This window comes from Grus americana, chromosome 7 (genome assembly GCF_028858705.1).
Source record: "Grus americana isolate bGruAme1 chromosome 7, bGruAme1.mat, whole genome shotgun sequence".
In the NCBI taxonomy this organism is placed as follows: domain Eukaryota; kingdom Metazoa; phylum Chordata; class Aves; order Gruiformes; family Gruidae; genus Grus; species Grus americana.
In genome coordinates this window covers 4,150,256-4,171,390 of record NC_072858.1, presented here as the reverse complement: position 1 = coordinate 4,171,390, position 21,135 = coordinate 4,150,256, and the positions used below count along the sequence as shown (strand labels likewise).

General features: G+C 46.2%; 1 protein-coding gene across 10 annotated transcripts in view; it reads right to left on the bottom strand.

Annotated features, from left to right (window-relative positions):
- Positions 1–21,135, bottom strand: part of CTBP2 (C-terminal binding protein 2) — a 142,024-nt gene that overhangs the window by 10,950 nt on the left and 109,939 nt on the right. For 8 of the 10 annotated variants that reach the window (XM_054831191.1, XM_054831189.1, XM_054831190.1 and 5 more), the window contains 2 exons: positions 2,722–2,876; positions 1,261–1,405 (listed from right to left, as the gene is read on the bottom strand). In XM_054831191.1, coding sequence (XP_054687166.1) covers positions 1,261–1,405; positions 2,722–2,876 — 300 coding nt within the window. Of the gene's footprint in view, positions 1–1,260; positions 1,406–2,721; positions 2,877–7,175; positions 7,556–21,135 lie in introns of those variants that run through there. The other 2 variants (XM_054831195.1, XM_054831196.1) reach the window with 2 other exon arrangements.

The window sequence follows — 21,135 nt, the reverse complement described above, 5'->3', positions numbered from 1 at the left end:
ACACTAATTAAACTTTACGCTACATTTGTGGGTAGTCATTACATTTTCTACTTGAAACCACATCATTTGGCCACCCAATTTGCCAAGTATAAAAGAAGGATTATACTGTAGTATCCCATTACTTTATTCGTTATATTTTTCCTTTCTTGATGTTCAAAGCTTCAGAACATTGTTATAATGGATAATAACAATAAGAGCTAAAAACATGAAGAAACCATTACATTGAGGAGACACTGTTCTCCTCTCGGAAAAAAAATAATTCACTATATTGAGAATTGCTTTTTTAGGAATGACTATTTGAAACTCTCTTATCGCAATTATCCTTGTAAAATGGCTCACGTGAAACGGCTGTTATTCTTCACTTCCCCAGAGATAACCTTTAATATGAGTGTTCCTAAACACCATTGTAGGACTGCTTGATAGACTGAATCTTGGGATCAGATGGTCAAAAATGGTTGTAACAGCTGCTAAAAATCAAGCTCTCCCAGTTGGGGGTGTGCAGATTGCTAAAGGTCTCTGTGACCATCCAAACCGGTACGGAAATGGAGTGGCAATGCAGCCTGCACGCACCCCCTGAACCTGGGCGTGCAGAAAACTCCCACAGCTGGAGGTAGGGGCTCCTTTCTGAAAATGCGGCCCTCCCTATTCTGGCAGCCCATGTAACATGCCCCTGCAGTAAATCTCTCTTTCAAGCTCCTGAGGCTCCTTTGATGAGATGGCAAGGGAGGCAGCAACAACCCAGCACACAATTCCTGCTCCACCGTCCAACACGTCGCCTTCCCAGCAGTGTGGGCATGACTCTCAGAAACAGATCAGATCAAGAGACTAATCTTGTGTAACAAAATATCATAGAACAGCCTTCCTCCAATTTTTTCTAAAGCTAGATCAACTCTCCTGTGCCAGAAATAGAGCAGCCATACAAATATCCGTCAGTACAAGGGCACACCTGGAACTAGGGACAGCATAGGAACGAGGGACTCCGATGGGGCACTATTAACATAGTCTGAGCCTAAAAGCTGCCTTCTAAAACTGCACCATTTTGTTTACTTCATGGTCAAGTTTTCTTGTCGTAATATTCCCTACGTGCAAAAAATGTAAATTGCACATGGAATTTCAAGGGCTAAATCACCCCCCCGTGGGAGGTCCTGCCTGCAACTCCACTTTGCCAGCGCACTCCCGCGGGAGGGAGCAAGTACTTGTGCTGATTTTAAACACTTGGAGGGATGTGGGAGGGAATTGAGGTGCAGAGCTGAGACCTACCAAGCTCCCCTGCGGCTTTGATGTCAATGTTGTCGTAGCCACTGCCTATTCGAACAATGACCCGTAAGGCCTTGAACTTCTCTAGATCTTCTCGAGTCAGTGTGATGGTGTGGTACATCATTGCCCCGACAGCTTCATTTAATACCTGGAACAGAACAGAGATGTCAAGAGCCACCAGGACACCTGGAGGGGACACCTGCAGCTCCTGAATCTGGAATATTACACAGTAAATTGTTCATTTTTACTGCTGACCTACTGTCTGACAAAGGCACGGTGCGAGCTGACGCTTCCAGGTGTTACCAAAACCACTGGGGGTTTGCTGCACAGACACAGAGGCCATTCCCTTTGGGAACAGACTGGATGGATATCTGAAAATTATGATGTTACATCTGGGGAGGGAAGGCAGAGGAAAACTGAGCCAGTTGCTCACCTGGACCTTTTTGCAGGTGGTCACCTGCTAATCCTTCTGCTTCCAACCAGCAGTAATTCTGCTTTTAAAAAGGAATTAGGTTTTACAGCAGTATCTATTGGTTTTGAACATGACTGTGTGTCACTCACAACTCCTCCACTTTCTTTTGTGTGTTGGAAGTTCAAATACCTGTCACACTGTTCACATTAACCTTTTCTGTATGTTTTTCAAGAGTATCTGCATAAGGCCACCTGGTCACGTAAGCCTTTACTTCATCCCCTTCAATGAAGATTCAAACCTTCATTAGTGCTCACCATAAGCTACCTCGGTGCTCTGGAAACCCAAGACCTATCCAGATTCTCCAAGACTGGGTCATCTATCATCTAGCAATGTCTCATCAAAAACTCCAACCTCCTTCCCCTGCATTTAATATTACAAGCACTGCAAAGATCAGCACTGATGCTATTTGTAGTTCTCTTTCCCAGACCCTGGAAGTGATTTCTGACTCATTTGAGTTATCTGAATGTGCACAAAGAGTCATTTTAAAAAAAGTATTTACAAGTAGTTGCGCTTCCAAGCGGAAACACCCATCCACACTGCATGGATCTGCCCGCACACTGCCCAAACTTCAGCCGCTCACTGCTGGGTAGACGCGAGCTGCTGAGGTGCAGCCAGCAGCTGAGGAGACCCTTCAGCTGCAGCGTGGGATGGTGTTAGTGAAGCCAGAGCAATCGCGCCGCACCCCAGGGAGGTGCAGAGGGCTGTTACTGCTGCACTGAGCAAGTGAACTTCAAAAAAAAGAGAAATGGTAATAATATTGATGTAAAAAAACCTGATGCTAAGAGATAATGTGACTTTTTTTTTTTTTTCCAAAATAACACCTGGCTTTTAAAATACCCCCACTGAATTTTAATCTGCAGCGACTACTGTTGATGTTATCTGCTGATCGACTCAAAGTGCAGCTTCGTACACATTTTGCTCAAGAAGAATGAGAAGAGGGAGGCCAGAGCACATCATTCCCCAGCCGGGCCTGCCCACGCAGCTCACGTTACCTTCTCGTGAATCTCCTGAGTTGATTGTGCGTCACAGAATGCAACCGTCGCCAAGTCCTTCAAAATGGGCATCTCCACTGTACAGTCCCTCCCATCCAGCAGTGCCACCAGGGGCCGGGGGTGCATGGGGCCGTTCATGATTTGAGGGCGAATACCTGCAAGCAGAAGGAGCGTGGTTTTTACACTGGCAGCAGCTGGGGTACCTGTGCACGGTTCCTGTGTCGAGTGAGGGAGAACAGCACATGGTTTCAGCTTGTACAACGAATTTTGGGGGATGATGGCAATGCAGTGCAAAGTTTAGCACAAGGTCCAGATTTCTCTCTGGGAGTACAGCTGCGGTTTTGCCCCAGCTAGAGAGAAAAATGCAGTGAGGCTTGCTCCAGGACAGGGATGGGCAAGCCCACTTCAGCCACCTGTGACTTCATGGGGGTGTATCTCTGCTGTGCCGATCCTCACCGACACAGGCCGTGTTTCAAGCAAACCGCATAAGCCAGAGCTTCAGGCTCTTCAACTGTTTTCTTTAGCATCTTAGCAGTGAAACCCAAGCCAGCAGTAATTTTTTCCCCTGCTGGAAGGAGGGCCGGGATTTTGTTCCGCAGACGAAATGGCACTTGGCACTTGGTCTGTTTTTTTAAGGAATGACTTTACCATTTTGACCACCTCAGAAAGACAAGTCCACTAAAAAAAAGGCTTACTAGGAAAGCACAGAAAGAGCAGGACACCGAAGACCTCTTTAGCATACAGACCTATATTCTGTATATATTACCAACTACCACAAGGCTTCAAGGTGGGAATGGCAAAGCTCAGCTTACTTTGTAAAACCAAACCGGGTCTATCCGTGCATCCCGCAGGATGCTCTGGGATGTGTGGCTGCAGCCAGTGTGAAGGACCTGCATGTACAGGATGAAACGGCTGCAGACCCCGCTCTGCCATGGCAGCGAGCGCATTCGTGCCAGCGCAAGACACTGCTCTTATGCTTACACACACCTCGCCATGAAAATGTATGTATTCGGGGGTCTGTTCAGCCGTGCTGCTTATTTCTTGTTTCACAACAACATGCTGTCTAGGCTGAGGTGAGGAAAGGAACGATTGCCACCAAGCGCTGCAGAAAGCCGATTTTTATATCCTATTATTGCTCTTCTGGGGATTAACAGGTTCATTTTTGGACAAATCATTTAGAAATTTCTATGCCTCCATTTACCACTCGGTAAGGGCATTTATTACATTAGGATTGTGCAAAGTATCTCAGCTATCTTTTTCAGCTACCCAGGTAGTTTCTGGGAAAAGCGTAGGCGGGGGGGGAGTGGGTGTTTTATTTCTGCTGCCACACCATGAGATGGCCAAACCTGGAGAGTTTGGGTTTGAATCATCAACCCCCCCTCACAAACAGCCTCAGAGAAGCCCCTCTCCTTACCAAAACTCCCTTTCTGCACAAGAACCTTCACGGGCTACCAGCCAACTTCTGTACGGCCTTTAAGCACAGCGGTTGTGCGATCTTTTTACTGAAGGGCTAACAGACAGTAAATGCCTTTGCTACTTCTGGGTAAGAGCATTTTCCTGTGCCACTCTACAGCGCAGGTATCACCACTTACTCGCAGTAAAATTGCTGATGCTGGTGAGCTGGACAAGCACGGGGCTTGGCTGAGGGAACTCTAAGGAGCTGGTATTTTGCGGGGTCAAACATCTCACATGGAGTATTAAAGAACAAATGCTACTGCCTGTGGCACTGTTTGAGTAAGCCAGGAGATGCCTTCGCTGGCCCTTGCGTGCAGGGCTGGGTACTGCTCAGCCCTCTGGACTGTGTTCAACACCAGGGTTAGTGTCACTGCAGCCCCACATGCCAGAAAAATGACAACAAGGGAAAGAAACTAATGAGAAGAGCAATGCAATGTTTTGTGTTGTTTTTTTTAAAGGGAAAAGTAAATGTGCCTTTTTGTCCAGATTGCTGTTTTGTAAAGTATTAGCAAGATCTCCACCAGCTGATGTGTATGTGACAGACGTGGGCGCTATGGGCCAAAGCGATGCCTCCCAGACCGCGATGGCACCAAGAGCATCGCCCCGGGGAGGGATCCATGCTGCTGCGTATGAAACGCAGGCTAGCATGTACTTATGTTTCTTTTTACATGGGAAAAATTAACCCCATGAAAACAGGCAGGTTTAACGGAGGGGGTTTAATGGCGCTCTGACCCTGTTTTATTGAATCTGCTTTAAGAAATGAAGACCCAACCAACCCAGGAGACCCAACTGAAGATTTTCAGCATCACATGTGAAGGGTTTTGGAATACGTCCTTCTCTCTGTCTTTCCTTCCAAGATCTCCATTAACACCTACTGAAAGTAATACATTACGTTTGCATGCATTTCATTCAGATGGAAGTGCAACTGTGTCAGCAGGCAGGGTAGAGTGCTGAGATGATTTGGATAACCGAAAGAAGCTTGCCATAAGCAGATAAGCAAGAATAAAAACATGTACAAATCTCAGAGCGCTTACACAATCCTTACGTGAAGCACTATACCGCAGCTAGATTATTTTCTCAGGTTAACAAGAGAGTGAATTATAACACTGACTTAAATGCTTACTAACATGTATGATCTCCAAGGCTTCGAGCATCACCTATCAATCAGCCTCACACCACAACTGTAAATAAAAAGGAATCTGAGGCACAGGCAAGTTGGCTGTGGTGGTCCCAGCCCTGGTGGCCACCATCCCCATCCCCACGAAGCTGTACGCCTCTGTCTGGGCAAGCTGAGCTCAGAGCTTGGTGCCCACCGGGGACCAGGACCATCCTCCTCAGGCAGGGCAGTGGGCAAACGGAGGCTGGTGGTGGCTTCCTGTGAGCACGGCACACGGAAGACAAACCCACGGATTATCTGAAACTTTGACATTTAATCTGAGCCCCAAAATAACGGTTTTATTATGCTGCCATTACATAAGCTTCTTTGAAACTCAAACGAAACACAGCTTTTTTTCTTTTTTTTTGAAACAGCATCTGTGTCTTTGCTTGGGATTAGGGATGTAATTGTGCATGATGACACAGGCTTCTTAGGCATGTCACCCTCGCCCGCACACAAAAGTGCAGTTGCCGAGGATGAATGCTGGCTGGAAACTGCGAGGAATTCAGAGGAATGTCTCTCATTTCTCCTGCTTCAATGAGGGAATTTACTTCAGCCTGACAAGGAAAGTTTTGAAGCAAATCAATACGAGATGAAGTGCATAATGTATGGAAATTACGTTTTAATAAAAACAATTGCCAGGTTTGCAACTTAAACCACGGTGTATTTTCCTCGCCTGCCTCTCCACCACCCCGCATCTATTCTTCACCATCCTGGTTCCTACCTCCTGCACAAACACATTCAAACCAAAACACTGAGGCTGACAAAACCAAGCTAAACTTGGTACGCTGTTCTTTTTACCGAAGCTCATACAGCACGTTTGCTCTGCGTGCGACCGCTTCATTAAGAACAAGGTATGCCACGGATCAGAAAGTAATTAAACAGCCAGACACTCCCCCCTAAATTCTGATAAAACATTGCAGCCATTAACCCGTTCGCTCTGCCATGCGTTGCAAAACCACTGAGGGGAACCCCGATGGGTAAACCAAGCCCATCGCTGCCTCCACGCGTGGGCAGCAGAGCAAGCCGGGGTGGTGTGGGCAGGAGGCAGCGGAGCAGCTCTCCTCGGGGCCGGGGTGGGATCAGCTCTCCCTCCCAACAGCCTCACAAAATTCGGCAGCTCCCTTGCCATCTGAAGCTGATTTTGCAGATAAACCCCCAGCCGTTCTTGCAAAGTTGTGGCAAATATTGTTCAATATGTTGGGTTTTTTTTTTTTTTTAGGCGCTTTCAGCTGCCCGCGGACCCTCGCCAGAATTGCAGGGAGAGCTTGGTAAGGAAGAGGGAGAGGAAGAAGGGTTTATGGAAAAAAAAAAAAAAATTAGAAAAAAAAGACAGGTTTTGCAGTCACACTGAGAACTCAAACTCCACCCCGGCTCACAGGCAGCGCCGCTTGTTGCACGCAGCCCCGCGTATAAAGTGCTTTTGTTTCATTTTTAATACACAAAGCCTGCTTGTCCTCTCCTGCCGCTCCTCCCCTTTGCCACCCACTTGTATCCGATCCCAATGGCACCCCTGCCAAGAGAATTAGGGAGTGCTCCCTGCTAAATGGCAGCCTTTGTGTGACCGCAAGACGGCTGGTACTATCTCACAGAAACAAAAGCAGAAGCCATTTGCCTAATTCTTATTAATCTCAGTTGCCTACGCCACGCAGCATTAAAAAAAAAAAGAAAAAGAAAAAGAAAAAAGGCTTTAAACATGTTCACTTGCAGTATATAAAAGTGCATCAAGAAGCGATCCTGACACTCGCCTGAATTACCCGTTCACGACAAAGTAGCTACAGTTTTACAGTCAACTACACACTTTATTAAACAAACAGAAAAGAAACAGGAAATTTCCCCTTGCCTGGAAAATGTTGCCTCCACATTCTTCTTCTTATTAAAAACCACACATGGCAGTGGAGGAGGAGGGAGGGAGGAGAAGGGGGGGGAACCCACACACGATAAAATACTACCACTTTTCAGTGCGTTGCCTCTCCTTTCGTCTACGAGGGGGTATCTTCAAACAAGCAATCCCGCGGCCCACAGCTGCAACATCTCAAGACAAATGTCTCTTTGAACACGGAGGGAAAAGAAAAGGCTTTTGTCCTGAGCCACAGAAGAATAGTCTGAAATTGCGAGAGGAGTTACAGTCACCTCTGCGCGGCTCCCAACTCTTCAGAGCACTCCCTCCAGACTTTGCTGAAGCTTTTAACTAATCGTAGTTCTTTCCCAGCCCTTGAATAAAATCATGTGAGTGCCAGCCAAAAAATCTTATGCTATGCACACTAAAGGGTTTGTATATGTCACAGTTGCTTTTTCCCCCTTCCACTCCCCTCCTCCTATTGACTTGCACATACCGCCTTTTTTTCCGAGTCGTCTCAAATGGATTTAATCTGTGCCACGCTGCGTTTTATGTTTATTTGGGGTTTTTTTGTGTTGGTTTTTTTTTTAAAACTTAAAAATGAAACATGCCTTTCTATGCGGAGCATATTGAACGGGGTTCCAGAAATAAGCTGATAGCCTTTAGCAGCAACGCAGCTCCATGAAAACAAACACAAAAAAAGCACTAGAGGAAAGCAAGGCTGCGCTGATCTCATCTAGGACCCAGAAATGGAGGGCCAAATTCTTTCTTGATGTGTAAATCAACTGGTTTTCAGCATCAGAAATGACACTTGCTTGCTGTAAAGATTCACATCTCAGACACACCCATCTCTTGGTCCTGCTCAGTTTGTCCCAAATAGGTAAAAGCAGCTCCGTATCATCCTTGTCCCAATCCCAAACTCCTGCAGAGCGTGGGGAAGTGCCGCCATGGGACACGGTGAAGGAGGGCAGGTTGTACCTGTGCAATGCCCCATCTCCAGAGCATGCAGTGGCTCTCATCTTGGAGCAGTTGTTTTTCAGTCTTTCCAGTCGCCATCGTCATTGCCAGTGGCAGCAACGGCAAGAGAGAATCCTCAACCAAGGAAAAGAATTGGCATCTCACTCCCAGTTTAATACTTTTAGTGCTGCATCTTACTGTTTGTCATTCCCTGCCTGAACAGCAGTGCAAGTTAGTTAACAGAGGGATCGAGGTGGCCTTTGTGCCCTACCTTGGATCTGTCAAACTAATTTTCAGCCATGGAAGCCAAAACTGAACCAGAGCGCTGCTGGTGCACCGGTGGTACTGGCTACTGTGCTTTACCTAGAACCAATGCAGTACATGAGGAAATCTGTCAGCAAGGAGTTTAACCTGTGCAGATCTGTGTTTCTCCATCACCATTTCGTCACCATCCTGCTGGTTCAACATCCCTCCCCTCTGCAGACCTGGGGGGTCTGAACCACCCAGAGCCAGCCCGAGGGGGAACTGGGCAGCAGTTCATCGGCACACGTAGCCCTACCAGGCAAGGGTCCTGCTGACCCCGTCGGATGCTTCTGGATGCCCAGGAGAGTCCTGGAATCAGAGGACGGGATCAGGAATAAGGAGAACAAACGTTTATTTCCCAAACCTGGTACTGATTTGTGACATCATAAACATCAAAAGACCCATGTGCCTCCCTAAAAACCAGTTGCCAAGACAAGGAGATTTAGGCATATCTTTCTCTGGAAATTACATTGCCGTTGCTTGAGAGCTCCAAATCTTCCAGAGGTTTACTGTCCCAGCCATCACCCCCGCTTTACAAGATGGAAAGCCAAGGTCCCACAGTGCCTTTCCAAGGCGGTTCAGGGGTCCCCACTCCTCGGTGGGCCTGGGCCACCCTCTCCATGGGCTGTAAACCGGCACTGCTCCTGCTTCAGGAGTGCGTGGAGGGGAAACCTCTGTGGGTCACAGCACGTGGTGGGGTGGTTTCAAGCTGTAGCAGTATCACTTGCGAGCAGAAAGGCGTAAGCGATTTGCAAAGGTGCCATCAAACAAGTGCTGAAGGAATGTTTCTGTGTGGATGGAGATGGTTTCGGAAAGCACTGCGGATGCTGCAGGACCGAGAGGACCATCCTCTATTGCAGTGTACTCACAAGTGATGCTCTATCTTTCACTTAACTTTCCCTGTTATTAATAAATGCTTCTCATAATAAATGGGTATGAAAAAATGAAATAAGACACAGTCTTTATCTCACAATCAAGCGAAAACAGATTTCTAATTGTAAATACTCTGGAGGCACTTGGTACTGTACAGATAGAAGCCACACAAATACAGAGCCAGTTTAGAAAGTGACATCAAGTATCTTTTTTATAGATAATCATGGTGTTTTTTTAAAAAACAAAGCATCTCTGAGACTGCCAGGTTCCTACCAGGAAAAGACTGCAAAATCTCCCCATTTGGAAGAGACCTGGATGTTTGAACCAATGTCCATAATGCAGCTGGAGCTGACAGGCTCCATGCTTGTAGCCAGGGTGCCCACGGGGAAGGAGGACGATGGTAAAGCAGAGGCAACTTCCAGCCTGCTGGAAAAACCCACAGGTTCATGGCAGTCCCCTCTGGCAAGGAAAATCACGCTTCAGAGAAACTCCTGAGCTCTGGAAAGATGGGCAAAGAGGCAGCAAGGCCCAATCCTCCCCTGTGAGGGGCAGGGTCCCTGCTGGAAAGGAAAAAACTTGTACCTGCCATCGGGAAGAGCCTGTGTAAACTCCTGACCTCTCCAGCACACTTCCTCTTGTTGGCACATAAGAGCTGGCTTTTTGCCAGTTCCCTTTTCAGAAGACTATTCAGGGCTTCCTTTAAAAATGTATTTTTAAAAATTCATAGGAAATTCCCATATAAAATGATATCCTTATTAGCCGATATGAACACCGTGATTACGGTCCCCAGCTGAACTACAGTAGCAGACAGCAACTGCAAAGAAATGCTTGGTAAAAATACGATGAATATATATACATGTGCTGTTTTCTTACTCTTATTTGAATTCCTGTAGATACACACACCAGAAACAGATATACCTCTTCACCTCCTTTTGTGTACCCCATTAAAGCACTGAGATACATGTAACCCACTGCTGATGCCACGAGGATGCTGACTCAGAGCAGGAAGGTGAAGCACAAACTTTGCTTCTCTTCTATGAAGTAATCTCTGGACTGAACTAAATAGCATCCAGGAGCACTCTAGATACAGCTGCAAGTACATAAACTGGTATAATACAATAAAAAAGTTATATGACAGTAATACATAGCCTCTGTTGTATACCTGCCACATCAAATTGTCAGGTTTGGTTACTCCCAGGCTGCCAGGCGGGTAAATCTGTGTCTGCGAACACCAACCTGTGACTTTGTCCCAGCTCACACATGGGTTAACAGGATCAAGGAGCTAAGCAAGGTCTTAAGGTGAAACTCCTAACGGCCACCGAGGCAATGGGAGACAGAGGGGTGCCCGAGGGATGTGGTGGCCCCAAGGGCTGGCTGGGGACCCCGAGAAGTAGGAGTGTGAGCGGGGGATGGATGGACGGGATTGGACGGGACGGCAAGTCCTGGGAGGCAGTGGGAGCTGCCAGGGCATGTGAGAGAGATGGCAGAGCAGATGGAAGAGGCCATATGGGGTGGCAAGGGACGCTACCAAGAAAGCTAAAAGAGGTACCTGGAAGAAAAAATGCTCGCTCAGAGGAGCTCGGTTTCTTGTATTCTTTTTTTTTTTTAAGAGAAGGATGGGAAGAAAAGGGGAAAAACCCCATCAGGGTTTGTTTGTGTTTGATTCAGACACCGCACGGACTCTCAAACCATCCCACCATGCAGGGGCTCAGCTTTGCAGACCCTTTTAAAAACAGTATGGAGAAGATAGCGAAAACCCCAATAAATTCCCCTCAAACATGCTCCATTACCAAGCCCAGTCCTGAAAACATTGTATTTGTAGTGTTTAGAGGGTGGCTTTCTTGATACTATCCAGAATCCTGAGAAAATACTTTCTCTGCAGTGCTGCCACTTCAGCTACAGTATATATTCTTTACGTCTCATATGTGTGACGTTCACCTCTGAGACACACATCCCAGCCATACAACATCATGCAGGAGGAATGACATCCCGCACCAGCTCTCCTTTGGGTCCCTCTTTATCCATTTATTTTTTCCCATCTATCCAAATGGAAACAAACTACAGCAGTAAAAAACAAATGAGCTGCTCCAGGAAATGGACAGCTTTCATTGCTGTTGCTTTTTTATTTTTAAAGATAAAATAAATAAACCCAAGGAGAACGATGCTGATATACTTTACACAAGGCCACAGGGGAGAACTGCTGATATTAGCCATCTGGGCAGGAGGCTGCCTGGACTTCAAATCACCCCGAGGGATTCGGAGGCTTTAAAGACATTTTGGAAGATGAGATGCAAAAAGTAAGGTTAAAAATGAGCCTGAAACGCCACTGCCTGAGACCACCACGAGACCAGCAGTGGGGCTGCTGACAACGTACCAGCGTTGTGGGGTGCAAACTCAGTTTAATTGCACAGATGGACAACTGACAGCCCTATGGTTTAGACTGGAAACTTCCTTAAAATGAAAAAAAAAGGTAATCTGTCAAAGCAAGCGCTTAAGATTCAGCTTTCAGGAGGCAAGAGGGGTTGAATCAGATTAGCTGTCCATGTGCCACTGGTACCTTCTAAACTTGCATTTGTACATTAATGATGAGCAATTCTGAGTGGAAAACAAAGAAAACACCATGTTGCGAGATGCCTGTAGGAATTAAATTATGCTGGTGTTAACCGCTGACATTAGTCCTTCCCATGATGCTGGACAGAAAGTGCTATTAATCTTGTAAGCAAGATATACATAGGACTGTCTATAGGCTGCTCTTTGCTGCTGGCATTTCTGAGATCTGCTGGAGGTTTTCTGTAGATCCCAGAGGAGGGTCAGATGGCGTTGGAGGAGTTTCTGTGCTGGGGAGGACAGCGGTTGCTGTTCACTGTTGGCTTACAGCGTGATGCTCCTGCTGCACAGACAAGCAAGCTAGTGAGATAGAACCGCTTTACTGGGGTGGAAGCCTGGGCAGCCTTTGGGAAGATAAATCCTCCTCTCCACACCCACCTGTAGCTGTTGTCATCTCAAGTCATTCATTTACAGCAAGAAGGGAGAACAACCCACCAAGGATCCAGCCCAGGCTTTACCTAACGCTCTTTCCACGAGGGCAATGTGGAGCCTTCAGTGAGAGCCCAGTGTGACTTTAAGAGCCTCCCCAAAGCAACCTTTGGCCAAGTGCAAAGTGCCAAAAAGGGCTGGCAGCTGCCTCTGTTCCTCCTGCAAATGCCGCAGATGGGCTGTGGGCTGCAATGGGAGCTGTGACCACCCAGGGAGGACCCAAAGGCCTGGCTTGGAGCAAGGGATGGCTTCAGTCCCTGAAGTCGACCTGGACACCTCCAGTGTCTTTGTTCAAAGTGATAAACGATGCAGAACTTTCAAGCCGTGGGCAGCGAATGATGCCTTTCACAGTGACACACACCAGCAGAAAGGGAAGCATGAGGGTTGTCCCTGAGCCCTGTGAGACACGCTGTCTGTGCTCCCAGGGGCTCTTCCACAGCTTGAGTGACGCTTGCTAGCTACTAAAGGAAAAAAGACGGTGAGCTCACTCCAAAACCCACAGGTCTTGCCAAGGCCTTGTCCCTTGTAAGACCTATTAAAATAGCTCCTGGGCACTTGCCAAGCACACAAGCCCAGCTGGAACCGTCTGTTCAGCGACCCTGTTGCAAGGTCATCCCTTCTGGAGACTGAAAACGGACACTCTTTGACCTATGAATGTGAAACGTTTCTGCGGAGGGTGCGGGACCTTTCATAACTTTCTCCCTTCCTATCGCTGCTCCCAGCGGTGTCCCTGCTCTCAGATCCCCACCCCTCTTCCACGGTGAAGTTTCTTGCCTCACTTTTTTCCCCCATTTCTTTCCCCATCCCGCGGGGTTTGTACCTAGAGTCCCCTGTGCTCTGTCACTGCTCTTTGAGGAATTTGAGACCAATTCTGCTTAGTGCAGAAAGGATGGCAAAATGGAAATATATGAGCAAGGGAATAACCCTGGAAGGTCCTGGGAGGTGCTGAATGCCTGCAAATCCCACTCATTTCCCTAAGATAAACACCCTCACTTCCTTGCAGCACTGAATCATAACTAAGCAAGAAAAAAACCCCTAAATACTAACATTCGAAAGCACTTAACTACAACCTACTTGCTATTAAAGTTGATTTACTTTTACAACTAATGCTTTACAAGTATATTGTAGGATTTTATCGCAGTTACCCTGAAAAAAGAAGGGCATGTGTTGAATTCTTGTTGACATTTAAAACAGCCCAGAACTATAAAAACACAGCAAACAAAACTTCGGGTTTGGCAGCGACCACCCAAACCCACCTGCTCCCCACAGTTTAGCAAATGAAATCTGCGCTCCACCACTACTGTGGCCACCGAGTGTGGCCCCAGCCCGGGTAGGAGGTCCCCCGAAGGCAGGGTGCCCATCCCCGAGCTCCCCAGCTCCTGGACCTTCTGCTCTCCCTCAAGGAAGTCATTGAGGCCACTGGGAAACTCAATGCAGTGGGAGGACAACCCTCAAGCTCATAGTTCAACTCAGCACGTATTTCAGTGTCCTTAACAGAAACGCTTTCTGAGATCGGACTGATATCCCCTCGAGGCACATTATCAGTTATTTGCCAGGCGAGAAGGTGCATTCTTATGGGAGATGAAGAAGATGATTGCACCACACAGCACAGGAAAGATGTACATGAGAATTGATTTTACCCTTTGGAGGAACAGTTTATGGAGGGAGGCTGTTCACCTTGTGGGTCTTCCCAGCTATGGAGGGTAAGTAAGCAAAGCAGCTCATCTGGGAGCATCGTCCCCTGCACACCCCAGCCCAGCAGCTCTGCCTGCGCATGGCCCTGCGGGCAACAGCAGCGCTGCGGGAACAACCAGTTGGCTCCGACCTTCCCCTTGGGTTATACATTCTGATTCTTACAGAACCTCAATATTTTCTGGGGGTTTTTACTACATATTGGAAAAGACTGGTTCTACCTTGGGCACAATTTACTGGTCATGACTGCATTAAAAAGACAGAGCTCTGTATGTAATGTCCTAGGAAAAGTATTGAAAATAAACTCACTCCTGCTTTGACCAATGCCCCTTAGCTAACATATTTTATTATTTTTAGTATCGTTGTAAAGCTGTCTCCTCAGATACATCAGTAAAATGAAGAAGGATCCCACCTGTGCTTGCAGCCACCTTCCCAGAGGAGAATGCTCTGCTGGAGAGTTTAATGGGAATGGGGCTATGTGGGGCCCAGCAGCATCTCCCACCCTGACATCCTCTTCTGAGTCACCTGCAAGGCTGCTCACTCAGCTGGAAAAAAAACCCCAACCCTAACATAACTCCCCCCCAAGAAACCTCGATCTCTTTATCCAACTCCTCTGAAAAGATTTTAGAGATGCCACACAATACAGCCCTTTTTAGCTATTTGTGCCCTTGAGCCATGCATTAATACAGCTGAGACTAAGCTGGATTGAGGGAATTTAAAATTGGTATACTGGACGATGTAGAAGGCTATCAAAAAAAAAAGAAAAAAGGACTCCAAAAAGAAAAAACTCAACACAAAACTGGATTTTAAGATGAAGATTTCTTGAGGTCAGGGTGAATGTACAAAACCTTTCACTGGAAATGTTATTAATAATAGCATCTTATCTCCTGCAACATAGAAAGTACACTGATTAATAACAATACACTGGTTAGTAACAAACTCCCAAATCTTAGAATATTCTCAATTTTAGACTGAGGGAATAAAGTGGTGGTCAGAGCAGAGAACTCTGTATTTTAAACTCGCCCTTTTTAAACCACCTGACTTTGCATCATTGTAGAGCTTTACCAGCTGCTCACTAATAATTACTGCATGCTGAGAGCATCCTGACGTTGCAAAACAGCATTGTATCTCAGAAAGAAATAAGAGCATGTCCATACACTTATGAAGACTTCTCAGGCACACAAAAGAACACGCTTTTGAGACTGTATGTAGAAATTTTGACCCCATGTATACAGATGTCAGGTTTCTACTAGTAAACTTCAAGTCAGAAAAAAAATCTTTCGTAATTCAGGGATATTAAATCTTTCTTAAAAGGTCCAAATCAAATTAAACCAAATGAGATATTTTCTGTGAGTTGCTTTTAAATTCAGTTCTTTCAAATATCCATTAAACCTTTTGAAAATTAAATGAATTTTATTTTTAATGTTATGTGCAATTGTGGAGATCTGAAGAAAAGCATGTGGTCCCAAAAGCACGTGTGTTTTTCTAACTATACAAGTTGGTCTAATAAAAGATATTATCTCTCCCTGCAAACCTTGTCTAGCTTCAGTTTTCCTGGCTGAGTAAAGATAACAGAAAAAGTTTAATGATTAACTTTCACGTTCTCTATTTCCCCTTTTATCAGGCTTTTCCTGGCCGCTAGCATTCCTGCCTCGCTGCGAAACAGGGGCTGCAGGTCTGGGGGGCCGCATGCACCCACCTGCGGGCAGCACCGGGGACCTCAGCCCCAGTCTCCACACACCTCCTCCTGACACACCACCACCGCGACAGCCTCTGGACTTGAACGTGGACGGAACTACCCAAAACTCTTCCAAAAAGATCTCGAATAATGTTGGAGACATGATTTCTTTTGCTACAGTGAAAGGAAGCTCTGAGTAAGGACTGGGGTGGAAGCTGCGGTGCCTCAAGGCCACCCCAACTCGCCTTCCTGGTCCTCTCAAGCCTTTTGGAGGCTGAAACAAACCCCTGTGAACTTTCCAGCCAGGCCATTCTAGGGCCTGGATGAGCAACACACACTAGGAATGGGCGAGAACATACCTAACATTTTTTCTCATCCCTGACCCAAGAAACATTCTCCTCTGATTAGTGATAATCCACGACCACACATTTCACATCTTAAATTAAGGCAGTGGACCAAGCAATGCCTACTAAACACCATCACTAACTCTGATACCAGAAGTACCTATTGACCCTTAGACACTGCATCTGTCAGCACAAGCGACGACCACCCTGTCGAGGGTTTCCGCATGGACTTTTCCTGTGCGCCCTGGGTGGGCCCGAGTCAAGGCTAGGTTAAACTCTCATTGCTTCCCAAATCCCACCCTTGTAGCTGTTTCATCTCCACCACTCCTCCACCAGCCAGAGGGCACTCAGCCTGGAAGTGTCTTCTGGTTTATGGAAACCACGTTCAATGTCCAAATATTGGACAGTTCCTTGAATAACAGAGCTCACAACCTCCCTAATTTATCATCAGTGTTTAAAAAGGTATCACAAACCCTCACAAGTAATGACAGATGAAAAATTTATCTTAAACCAGAGCTATTTAAGCTACAAAAATCTAGAATAATCTTCGCTAATCTGCTACGTCTTAAAGCAAAAGAAATACACATTCCCTGCGTTTCATAATAAAACAAAAATGAACATTGGCAGAGCAAGCAAAATCATCTACAAATATAAATCAACCTTTTCTCCTTGTGAGCCAGAGTAGCCCAAGGGATAACGGCACAAACACGCTTCTGATGTATTTATACAGCACATTTCATCTTCATTAATCTAGATAACACACTGGCAGATCCTTATTTTTTGATTCCAAGAACGATGAGCTATTCCTGTGCTACAGCAGTTCAACACTCACCTCTCCCCTGATCACGCGGGGCCCCACGGAGGTCTCTGACCACCACCCTGGAGCCCCATGGGTGTCTCCTTCCTACCCTCCCACCACACTGGGAAGGGGCCATTGCGCTACAGCCCTGGCTTCTCCCGGCTCCAGGCCGTGTCCCAGCAGTCCTCGAAGTTCACCACACTCATTTGGTCACAGCGTGGGGCATGAAGGATTTCACCGAAGCACGGGGCAGCGCTGCCCTGGCCATCCCTGGCTCTGATGCCACACTTTTCTCACGGGGGCAACCTCAGCAACACAGCAAGAGCTAAAGAAGGGAGATCAGGATGCTAGAATAAAGTGCTCCTGCAAGGATCTGCATTTTCCCTCTGTTTTTCGTGAGCTGACATTTTAGTCAATCATCTTCATATTTAAGGCATCTTATTTTCTTGCGCATGCAAAGGATAGCTACACTGCAACTCCCGCATCTGCTGGGAGGCATTTCCTACAGACATCCTCGGCGCATTAAGCGATGAATAAAATCCAAAGCTGTAGAGAAATTGACTGCTCTTGAAACCATGTTAAACTATAATGGGCTGAAAATGTCTTCATTTTTATGTCTCTTCACTATCACAGAGAAGAAAGTCAATGCTGATGTAGGTAAGCACAGGCTATGGGTTTATCTAATAATGTATACTGAAGATAGTGAAAAATATTTCAAATTTGCCTACAGTTATAAAACTGTAAATCTCACTGAATGATACCACTGCAGTAAGCCGTTTCCCTCTAACAGTTTTCTCTGTTTTATTGGTTCAATAGAACTAATCATCACCTATCAACCTAAAAGCTGTAGTTATATTCCCTGTGGTTATTCTCAATTAATTGGTTTTTTTAATTTTAAAATTGTGCCACAAACCTACCAGAAGAGTGAGGTATGGCAAAATGAACTAACCAGATTTCATTTCTTTCTTGTGAAGGAGGGAGGGGAGGGAGGGGAAAGGGAGAGTCCTGCACTGAAGTTTCAGAAAGTTGACAAGAGTTTCCTGCCTCGTAGTAGAAAGCAGTTGGCAAAGATGGATGCTGATGCATCACACCCCTGCCTACAAATTTGTACACTTGATTACATCATACAGATTACAAAACGTATGAAATGAACCAAGTGGGCTGAGAAAACTCCCTGGGATCATGAAAAAGGCAGCTCCTGTCACAACAATGATCTTGGGTAGTGCCTGTGTCCGAGGCGATCCCAAAACCCCTCACACGTTAGCTGCCACTGACATGAAACCACCCCACTGGCTGTAATCAAGAGGTGCAGACTACGTGGCAAAGGGGTGGACTAAGACACAATACTCATCAAACAACCCAGCTAAACGACATTTTACAATCTCACACACACAAATATATCTGTGTTTTCATGGTTCATTCCACAAATACCCAAGAGGAAAACTGTACAATACTCAGTGTAATCTATTATTCTAATTAATACCTTTGATAGTACAAGGAAAAACCCAATATTGTGAAAAAATCTGTAACACATGGCCAGCTGACTTTCTTAAGAACACTTAAGAATAGAAAGGCGGCTTCGTAATTACCCCTTTCCATTTAGTGGCATTACTTTCAGCAAGAGTTTTCCCACCCCTCTCCCTGGTTCTCAGCCCAACAAATAGGGCACCTTTCTTGACCTGTTGTCCTCTCTCTCTGCAAGCAGAGAAATTCTGTGCCCATTTGTTTCCCTGATACCCTCTTCCATCAGAAGGAAAAGGGCAATTCTTCTGCAGAAACTTGTTAGAAGTTGCTCTCAACGGAAGGATCACCTAAAGGAAGATACACATACCTCAGTCACAGGGTCTGGAAATGATTTTGTGAGTTTTCTAAAACAAGGCATTTTGTTGCTCCTTGGAAGAAGTAGATCTTCAGAGAGATGCACTGAAGCAGATCCCTCCCAATACCTTGTTCAAGGTCTAGCCAACAGACATTGGTGGGTTTCAAGATTATTTTTTTTGCTTTGTATGTAATGCAAGGGTCACAATTCTTGAAGGACTCCGCACTCTCATCAAATGAGCATGATGGATCTGCTGCTGCTGTGCAGCCCCAGAGGCCCTGCAGGAAGCATTGGAGAGGATGTTGCACAGACACCCATGACAGAAACACGTCTCCCCCTCTTCTGCCTCCTTACTTTGGACTGAGCCGGTGAACCATGCTTACTGCCACATGCACACATCAGGACTCCTCCCTGGCATGTGCCTGGATTCAAGCATTCAGCCAACTTGAGATTGCTTCGGTGTTTCTGTCCCTGTCAGGCCCATAAATAAAAAATCAGTTGCTACTTCCTTGCGATTCACATAAGGAGTGCCTGGAGTCAATGGGTTCAGTGTGGGGATCATTCAAACCAGCTGCGGCCAGTGAAAAGAATCCATTCTTCATTCCTGTGACCAGGCTTGCTAGAAAGTAGGGAGCAAATGTTCCACCCAAAATAGTTTTGGTCTGAGCACAAGAGAAGCTATTGGCAACAACAACGTTGAAAGAAAGAATGTCTTAGCATCAGGCTCAGATGCCTTGCAAATGTATTTTGTATCCTTTACCCCAAATCATATTTCTTTTTGCCTGTAACAGACTACATGCTTTAACCGGCTTTGGCAGATTGCTGAGTGTCTTTATTTTGGCTAGTAGAGAGCTCCCTTCCATATGGGACCTATCTAAGATGGAAAGCAGATCTACTGGGATGGCGAGCCCAACCCCAGCTGTGCACTGGGCCACCATGGCCTTCCACAGTGAAGCCAAGTCGTGTGCCCTGGGCAAAGGGTGCAAATCGGGCAGTTCCTCAGCTGCTCACCTTTCCCTGGAGCCACAAGGCCAGGCAGGCATGCGGGAGCATTTCCCCCATGCAGTGCAGTACCTACGCGATGCGTGCATCTGCTCGGTGTGCTCTCCTGCCCTGGTCCACCCTGGCCCGATGGTGCAGAGCAGGCTCTGGGCAAATCCTCCTCCAGGTTGTACAACTCGTCATCATCCCTCCATGCACCCAGTTTTACCACAAGGATGCTCCAATAGTATTGCAACAAATGCTGCTTTTCTCAAAGAGCTGTAAACTGCCACAGCAACCAGGTGTGAATGGCTAGGTCTTTGTGGTTTATTTTTAACCTACACTGAATTTGAAAAGCAGAAGGTGCCGCTGTTGCTAGGGATGCAAAGGTAGAGTAGCAGACACGACGAGTTCCCTCCGGGTGAGTGACCAGGCCTGATCTGAGCGTTTCCTCTGGGTTGACTGGCAAGAGCAATTAATCCTGACGCAGTGCATATGTTCCAAATTTTGTGTACTTCAGAAACGAAATGAGAAAAAAAGGTATTGTGCTTCGCTGTGAAATATCAAAAGCACTGAACTGTGATGCATTAACATGGCATTGTCTTCAGGACTCTCGCCCAACTCGAGGCTGACAAGAGGAGCTGGCACACAGACAATAAGAAGTGCCCATACTCTTTCCTTGCGCACCCAGGTACTGTTGCATGGCACAATAACGTGTGTGAATACGTCTCCATCCTCTTCATACAGTTATCAGCGCAGCATAAAGTAAGGACAATGCCCATTAACAGAAGATACAAGAGAGGATAACAACTAAGATAATAAAGATTTGTGTTTATTAATGTCACAATATAAAGGAAATGATAAACCCCTGCCAAGTTTCTAATTTGGTCTTACTCTCACTGGGTGTAGCTGTGCCAGCGCTGGCTGCCTCTCCGTCTCAGTCTCGCTCTCCTCTTTGTTGGTCAGGACCAGCCTTTTCCCAAATCATAACAGCTGGCTGGAGCAACCCTGCACCTCCTCTTTCTCGCTACAACTTTCCCTTAGAGCATGATGACTTTTAAATCCTTTCAGGCTCAAAGCCCAGTAAGCAGTAAAGCACAAAGTGATATTTATTTCTCATAACTATATTTTTTTCATATAAAAATCCAATAGAAAAATAACCTCAACAGTATTTGTCATAGCCAGAGGTGGATTTGAAGCTCTTACAAAGTGAATGTGTTGCACCCAGTGGTGCTTAGTGCAGCATGCCTGCTTCTCAACAGAGTTAAAGGAAAAGCTTGCCATAAGCCAGAGCTCCCATCTTCCTTCAGTAAGGAGTGACTTAAAATCTTTTAGGGAGCTGGAAACTTTGGTATGGACGAAGAACTCAAATGAACAGCCACAATGGCTGCAGAGTGATTTCCTTAATTAGAAAGTTGGCTGTGTTCGTAAGGAGGAGGAAAACAATGCTACAGGCAGCCAAGGCAAAGAGCAAGTAAAAA